Source organism: Harmonia axyridis, chromosome 5 (assembly GCF_914767665.1).
Source record: "Harmonia axyridis chromosome 5, icHarAxyr1.1, whole genome shotgun sequence".
Classification (NCBI taxonomy): Eukaryota; Metazoa; Arthropoda; class Insecta; order Coleoptera; family Coccinellidae; genus Harmonia; species Harmonia axyridis.
In genome coordinates this window covers 42219480-42228017 of record NC_059505.1, presented here as the reverse complement: position 1 = coordinate 42228017, position 8538 = coordinate 42219480, and the positions used below count along the sequence as shown (strand labels likewise).

At 36.3% G+C, this 8538-nt stretch overlaps 1 protein-coding gene across 2 annotated transcripts; it reads left to right on the top strand.

Moving 5' to 3' along the window:
• Nucleotides 1-2621: 2621 nt before the first annotated feature.
• Nucleotides 2622-8381, top strand: LOC123680979 (enolase). 2 transcript variants are annotated; one of them, XM_045619125.1, is made up of 6 exons: nucleotides 2622-2760; nucleotides 5295-5439; nucleotides 6095-6468; nucleotides 6832-7096; nucleotides 7579-8113; nucleotides 8190-8381. In XM_045619125.1, the coding sequence occupies exons 2-6, from the start codon at nucleotides 5316-5318 to the stop codon at nucleotides 8218-8220; spliced, it is 1329 nt and encodes a 442-aa protein (XP_045475081.1). In that variant the 5' UTR covers nucleotides 2622-2760; nucleotides 5295-5315; the 3' UTR covers nucleotides 8221-8381. The 2 variants fall into 2 exon arrangements, with proteins under 2 accessions (XP_045475081.1, XP_045475080.1); XM_045619124.1 differs by lacking the exon at nucleotides 2622-2760 and adding an exon at nucleotides 4875-5032.
• Nucleotides 8382-8538: the final 157 nt, after the last annotated feature.

Sequence of the window (8538 nt, the reverse complement as noted above, 5' to 3'; positions counted from 1 at the left end):
GAACACCCTCTTTTGTTGGAGATTTTTCGAACAATTTTCTAAGGAGAGAGAACCAAGATAAAGACCAGAGAATGTGCTAAGAGGTTAGGAAACACTCTCTTCGTGAAGATTCTCTTTGTTCATTTTCATTTTCCCTAGGAAATCGAAGTAGTATAACGTACCCTTACCTGAGGCTTCCTGTTGATAGGAATCGCTGAATGAATTGTTGCATCATCCACAAGAGTTCCTCTTTTTATAATCCTTAACACTGACATGTCAGACGTGTACAATAGGAATATAATTAGCCCCAGAGTACTACCCTGTGGAACCCCCTTTTTTGTTGGAGATTTTTGGAACGATTTTCTAGGGAGAGAGAACCAATATAAGGGCCAAAGAATGAGCTAAAAGGTTAGGAAACACTCTCTTCCTGAAGATTCTTTTCGTCCATTTTATTTTCCCTAGGAGATCAAGGTAGTATAACGTAGATTACCTGAGGTTTCCTGTTGATAGGAATCACTTAATAAATTGTTGCATCATCCACAATAATATGTTATATTATAATCCTTAACACTGACATGTGAGACGTGTACAAAATAAATATAATTGGTCCTAGAATACTACCCTGTGGAACACCACCTTATGTTGAAATATTTTGAACGATTCTCTGGGAAAAGATGATGTTAACTGCTGTGTAAAAGAAGTATCTCTACCTACAAGCACAGAAATTATCTGCAATCAGGGTGAAGGCTTCAGGGTCCAACTTTTGCAAAACGAACGTCAATTTCGTCAGAACGACGGTAGCCAGTTTGAAAACGACGTAGGTAATGGGTGTAAAGTCACACGAGTTTAGTGAAATACCAAGTTACAACTCAAAATAATATGCATTGGTGTTTAATTGGATCCAATTAAAAGTTTCTTGGAAATGACTGTGTTGAACATCTGGCAGTTTCAGTTGCCAAACATATCAATTATCAGGGATCGATATCATGGTGTTCTTAAAACACCGTATTGGAATTCTTTCCTTATGAATCACTGTATCGACGCCTCAAGCCTCAACCCAACTACTCCACTGATTTCGTGAGATTGGACTCGTAGAAGAATGCCTCAGGCCGTTTTGAATTCGTGGACTGGATCAGACGAAGGAAATTCACGGAACAGAAAATTATTTGTTTTATTCGGAAGCAGTTTATTGAACAAATATGTTAAATACTGTTTTTGGGAGTATTTTTTCAACAAATACCCTCAGGAATGTTGAATTTTTACTAGGGATTCATGGCTTGGCTGGATTTTCAAGCTACTTGGCTTTAGCTTGACTTTAAATCAATTCAAGCTCAAGTCAAGTAGTAGTTTTTCAATCTCAAGTCAAGTATTTATTTGTAAAGTACTTGAATGATGCCAAGCTACTTGATTTTTAGCAGTTTCATTGTGTAGTGTCACATCAATAAAAAAAATGATGAAATGAGAAAGAACCTTGCAGAAAAACACTTTTATTTATTGAACTTATTGTATGAAAGAACCGTAAATATCAACTCTTTTGAAATAGAAACATAAATCAAATCACTATAAATCATAACAAAATAAAAAATAATAAAAAATAAAGTTTCTTAATATTGAGAAACCTCCAGGCTTTGTTTGATTTCATAATTTTCCTTCCAGGATCTAAGACACATGAGGCATCTTATAGATTTGTCGCCTAACCATTGCGGATTTTGGTAACTATAAGAGCAGCTCTGGAAAATTGTTTTTCAACAGGAGCTGAAGATGCTGGCGTTGATAAAAACCCTTGGCCAAAATGGCCAAGTTTGGAAAGATATTTCTGAAACTACCAAAATCTACCAATAGATTTCAAAGAAATGTGAGAAAACTACTAATAAAGTCACACTGGCGAATGCTTCAGTCTCTCGGCGCTCGAGGAATCCCCTTATTTGGTCTAAGCGCTCGAGATTGCAGAAATAAATGCCGAGCAACGCGTGCATATCAAGCTCAAGTAATAACAAGTAGCTTGACATAAAGTCAAGCAATAAATATCTAAAATCAAGTCAAGCTCAAGTATTTAATTGTTCACGAACTTGATTTTCAAGTCAAGTAGTTGGTTAAAATGTCAAGCTATGTGCTTGGCTTGATGAATTCCTAGTTTTCACATTCAGTATTGATTGTGTGCAGCTGATAATTGGTACAAAAGGTTGATTTTGTGTCTTCAACAACATATTGAAAGTTCCAAAGTTTCCTAAACCGGCTTCACTGTTTTCCAGGCTGGAGAAGGTCTGGACCGCTGAAAATTTCTGCACTCCACTCGAACGCATTTTACACATGAACTATTCATTCGATTTCGTTCGTTGACACACCAAACGATAGGAAAATCAATAATTTATCATTTAAAGCACTATCAAGTACTTCAAAGACATTTCCAGCTGAGCTGAAATCCATGAAATTCAAAATATGTCCAAAACGTTCAATTTGGATTTATCCAAAAATCATTTTTTGTGGTGTATTAAGAATTGCTTCACTCGTTTCCTTCCAATGGTTTCGGAGTTATGAAATTTCGATCGAATTAGGAATACCAACATCAGCGTGAAATTTACAGCGTTTTCCACCAAATTTCAAACTGCCCTTTAAATTTTTGAGGAAATAACTGAATGAAACAAGTTTTTTAAAGAAAAAGCCATACATGAACTGTCCAAGTGGCTGCAGAATAACATAACGTCAAAACGGTCTAGTGATGTCACAGTGACTTTCGTATAAAAATATCTCCAAATTTTCGTATTCATCACCCTAATTCAGGTATGTTCTCAGTGTACTAATTACAGTGATTTTGCCTGGTAAGTCTTTAATACAAGTCATTTTTTTATAGTTTGATTTCGATAAAGTCCAGAGCTTTTCGAAAAAATTTCCCCTTGTAGGTCTAGATCTATTCCAACTCAAAATAAGGCGAGATAATTCAAGCATATAAATTGAGTATGTAATGTTCGATGTTCAATAACTTCAAGTGAGTTTATTCTTCCCAAAAACTTAAATTCCTCGAACCAACGTCTTAGAAGAAAATGTTGAAAATCAATTCAATTGAAGTAAAAATATAATTTCCATTTTTATTATTATTTATTGAAGTTATCTTCAAATAATATACCATAAAACAAGAGATGTTTGGACACTGTCAAAAAAAGCTCGAAGGTATTCTGTACGAAGTTAAAGGTGTCGCTAGAAATTTTTGCTCTTCCCATCTATTCAAGGCTACCTCATAGTTCAATTATTGGCAGATCAATGAACGCAACAAAGTTGCGTATTTGTAATTGCTTTGTTGTTTACTGCGTGTGTGGGACAGGTTTCGAAGCAATCTGAATTCACCGGAAATTAAATAATATTTGTATGTACAGGTGTTCTCAAAATAGGTAACACTCTACGCACTATAATTTGAAGGCGCAAAAATATATTTTTGGAAAAAACCGAGTATATTTTGAGAGAATTATCAATGGGTGGTTATTTTATTGTAAAGAGGATGTGCCATCAACGATAGAAAATGATATCAGCCAAATGGTAGCCATGGTTGCAACACCATATCCTTTTCATGAAATTGACATAAACCTTATCTTTCACGGGGTCCTTAAGAAAAAAGTCTAAAGGTCTTAAGTCACAAGATCTCGGTGGCCAATTGTGATCACCTCTTCGCACCAAACAGTGACATATTGAGGATGAAGAAGCTTTTCAACAATTATTCTTAAATTTTCCGAAGAAAATCCGGAATTTTAAAAGTCTTAATGCAAAATATGGTGATATTTGGTTTTCAGAAAACCCTGAAGTGGATAAAAAATATTGTTTCAAAAAAAAAACTACAATATCATTATTATTAAAATATCAGCTAATACTGAAACTATGAATTCATCCAACTAAGACAAAACCTTCTGAATCTTTTTGAAAATTTTGACTTTCCGGAATAGGTAATCGAAAGAGAATTATTTGACTGTTATTTCTCGAAAACGGTGATAAATACAAAAAAATTGCAAGGATTCATAAAGTTCCTAAATGGAGCAAACACTCGTTTTTATAGTGGCGCACCACAAAAAAGTTCTGAAGGAAAAAAGGAACATTCTACCAGAAAATCACACTCAGTAGATTTTCACCATGCAATTGACCTGTCAAATAATATAAACTTTGAAGTAGATTTTACCGAATTTGAGCTAGAAACTTTGAGATTTGCAGATCCTATGAAGAAAAAACTCAATTTCGAAACCAAACTTTGAGGAAAAATTTCTATGAGCAGGTTTTTAATTATATCATTCAAGTGATCATCCCTTTTCGTTTGTACCTCCAATTTAGGAGCACCCAGTACAAAGGACAATTGTTTTTTCTCCGTCGATTCGAACGACGTTCTCTGTCCTTATCGAAACTGTCCTATACGTCCGAAAACATTCCTTCAGCGAGACAAGCATCTCGCTATCGTCAAGCATAACCTCTGACCCTGTTTTGTTCGCTTAACACTACCAAGAATCGATAAATCAATGGAACAATAACGATTGTCGACTATTGTGTCAGAGTGTGAGATCAAACGTAATGAAAATGTGTCAAAATAATCGTCATCCTTCGTCGTATCGTTTGTTTTGTTGGAAAGAACGCGCGTTGTCGGAATCAGCGTTTTGTTATTTTCGAAAAAATATCAATGGAAAGTTTGGAGGAAGTTTTTTCCATTTATATTCGGCAGGGAAAATGTACCAATGTCAATATTTGGCTAAACTTGGCTTCTCGATGTCTGAAAAATTCACCAGAAAAGAATAAAAACTGTGAAAGCAACGCGTTTCGTTAAATTTGCTAAAATTTATATCGAATTTTTCAAATTTGAAGCGCAGAGCCATCTAGAATTCCTAAGGTTAACTGCAGAAATATAAAACAGAATCCTGTTTCAGATCGAGCCCCAAAAATATAGGAATCTGCAAAAGCAGCGCCCTACTTTACAACGACCTCCCCGTGACCTCTTACGAATTTGAAGGTTGCGAATTTTCTGACATTCAAATTATCAGCGATTTAGTCCTACTGTGCCGGTCAAAAAACTAGTATTAATTTCGTAAGTAATTTTTTGCCACAATTGTTTCAATAAGTTAACAAATTCCTGGGCAATTTTCGTCGATTTTCCAACTGTACTCTCAACGATTAGTTGCGTCAATTTGGATAATATTGGGTGGATATTTGAAGAGCTGATAAAACACACGTAATAGGTTGCCTTGTTCCAAGTATTTCACGACTTTAGAGAGTGTGGATTACGCGACAATTTTCTCATTAGTATTGTGATTGCTTTACTGAACGATTGATTATTTGATTATTTACAGCGTTTAAGCAGAAGATTAATCATGCCAATCAAGAGTATATACGCGAGACAAATCTTCGATTCCAGAGGAAACCCCACTGTTGAGGTCGACTTGGTGACTGATTTGGGGCTTTTCAGAGCTGCTGTGCCATCTGGAGCAAGTACAGGTTGGTGTAACTCGAAATATTTTCACTATCGATTATAAAATTGACAAGAATATTTTGTCAGAAATCAACACACCAAAACTTGAGTATGCATCAATAATTTTGCTACATAAGTTACTACAGTTTTGATCTAGCAGACAACAATCTAATTTAACTAATATTTTGTAACTTATACCCATATATTATAATTAATTAATTCAGGGGTGAACTAATGTTATCAGTTTTTATCTTAATCATTCAATATTTTCTCTATAAACTAATAAAATATATGGGGTGTTTGATTAAAACTAAGCTCTCTTGTTTCAATAGAAATTTTTCAAATCTCCCTCAATTTCAAAGTTACAGCCCTTCAAAGATGAGTGAACTAAATAAAATTTTGTGCAACTTATGCTCCAATCGAGGATTCATCTGCTGCAATTATTGAAAATTTTCTCCTCTTATTTGCCAAAGTATTTTGTTTTTATGTGTGTGCAATTTGTTTTCTCTTACTTTTCATCCAAATTTAAAAGGGTTGCCAATATGCACCCCATAGAATTTACGAAACATCTTTGAAAGGTTTTGAATTCGAAAACATTTGATAGAAATAATAGGCCTTATTATTCAGCTGTTATTGCATACAGGTTGAGCCCGTAAATTAACCGAAAATGAATTCTTTCAGGTGTGCACGAAGCCTTGGAGCTCAGGGATGGAGACAAGGAAAACTACCACGGCAAGGGTGTCAGCAAGGCCGTGAACAACATCAACAAAACCATCTCACCCGCTCTAGTGAAGGCCAACCTGGAAGTCACCCAGCAAAAGGAGATCGATGAGTTCATGATCAAACTGGACGGTACAGACAACAAGTCCAAGTTCGGAGCTAACGCCATCTTGGGAGTTTCCCTAGCTGTGTGCAAAGCGGGAGCAGCCAAACGAGGCATCCCTCTGTACAAACACATAGCCGATCTGGCTGGAAACAAAAACTTGGTTCTGCCCGTGCCCGCTTTCAATGTTATCAACGGTGGATCCCACGCTGGCAATAAGTTGGCTATGCAGGTAAGGTTTTGTGTGAATTAGATGCACCAGACGTCTTTCAGGAGTTTGAAACTCAATGATAACAAATTCCGTCAAAATCGGTTGAGAATTGTAGAAGTTGGGGCTGCTACAAGGATTTGCGGACACACAGACTGACAGACATGAAGTCATAAGTGTTCGAAAGTGTTTTGAATACATTTTTTGAGGACCAAAAATAAATTTTATCCGAAAAGTGATTGCAAAGCTCTCTTTACCTTCGAAACAACAATCTTCTATAATTTAAATTTATTTCCGAGATTCAAAAAGTCACTTTAAAGTAGCGGTAATACCTGGTAACTTTAAGAATTATGAAAATTTCCATATACACTATGTCCCACTCCGCAGGAATTCATGTTGCTTCCCACCGGTGCCTCAAACTTCACCGAAGCCATGAAGATGGGTTCGGAGGTGTACCATCACCTGTCCAAGGTAATAAAGGAAAAATACGGTCAGGACGCCACGTCCGTAGGAGATGAAGGTGGTTTCGCACCCAACATCCAGAACAACAAGGAAGCTTTGAACCTTCTGAACGACGCCATCGCCAAGGCTGGTTACACCGGAAAAGTGGAGATCGGTATGGATATCGCCGCCTCCGAATTCTTCAAGGATGGTGAGTTGAATAAGTTTTAAATAATATTCGCATTGTGTTAAATCCCTATATGCTAAAATCAGCAATACTTTTTAGGTGTAAGCTTTATTTGGTATCTTTGGTTGTAAATTGGTTACATTAGTGACACTTATGGCAAAACTCTAATTGTTATTTAAAAAAAAATCTTTTTGTGAGAGAGTTTGCGAAATCGTACTCTATACTTTCAGTTTTAACGCTAACTTTAATTTTGTTTGGTTACATTGCTCCATTTTTCAATTTAGCTTCAATGTGTTTTGTAATATTCAATTATTTCTGAGAATATTGAACAAAGCATTTGAGTAAGGGCTCCATTCATAGCTTCAACTAAGCTAAAACCAACAATATTTACGACCTATAATTGATGCTACTGATGAAGCACAAAGTTCTTTCGGTTTCTCTGGTTGTAGAATTGTTACATGAGTGACACTTATGGCAAATCCGTAATTCTTGTTTTTTTTCCCTAGGGCTCTACGATTTGGACTTCAAGAACCCCAACTCCAACAAGAACGACTGGGTGCCCTACGAGAAGCTGACCGACATGTACAAAGACTTCATCAAGGATTTCCCAGTAATAAGTATCGAAGATCCCTTCGACCAGGACCATTGGGAAGCCTGGGCCGCTTTGACCGCTGGCACCAACATCCAAATCGTCGGCGACGACTTGACTGTCACCAATCCAACCAGGATCCAAACCGCCATCGAGAAGAAAGCCTGCAATTGCTTGTTGTTGAAGGTGAACCAGATCGGTACAGTTACCGAGTCAATAAACGCTCACCTTCTGGCCAAGAGGAACGGATGGGGCACCATGGTTTCTCACAGATCCGGAGAGACTGAAGACACCTTCATTGCCGATATGGTTGTGGGACTTTCTACTGGACAGATCAAAACAGGTGCCCCTTGCAGATCGGAGAGGTTGGCCAAATACAACCAGATACTGCGTATCGAAGAAGAATTGGGAGCTGGCGCGAAGTTTGCCGGAAAGAACTTCAGGAAACCCCAGTAATAACCTTTTCCTCCTATCGGTTATATTTTTAGATTCCACTCAGTTTCTAACCGTACTTTTGATCTTTTTCAGAGCGGTCGAGTGTAGATGTGGTGGCAAATAAGGAATTGTACCCAAATTTTGCATGACAAATGAACAAGAAGAGTTTTTATTTGGAATTGGTAAAATATAATGAGTTGTATACAATAAATTTAATATTTTTAAATCCTCATTTTAATTTATTTAATGCCACGTTATTTTGGAAATAAAGTTATTTCTCTGTGATTATTGTTTTATTTATTTTTTATACAATCATGTTTCCCAGTGTGATCCAAAGTTTAAAAATTTTTTTTATCATTTTTATGAAACTATGAACCCTCAAATAAGTTCTGCATTTTAAATGAAAGGAATAGAATAATAGAAACTTAATTCTTGCTGTTTG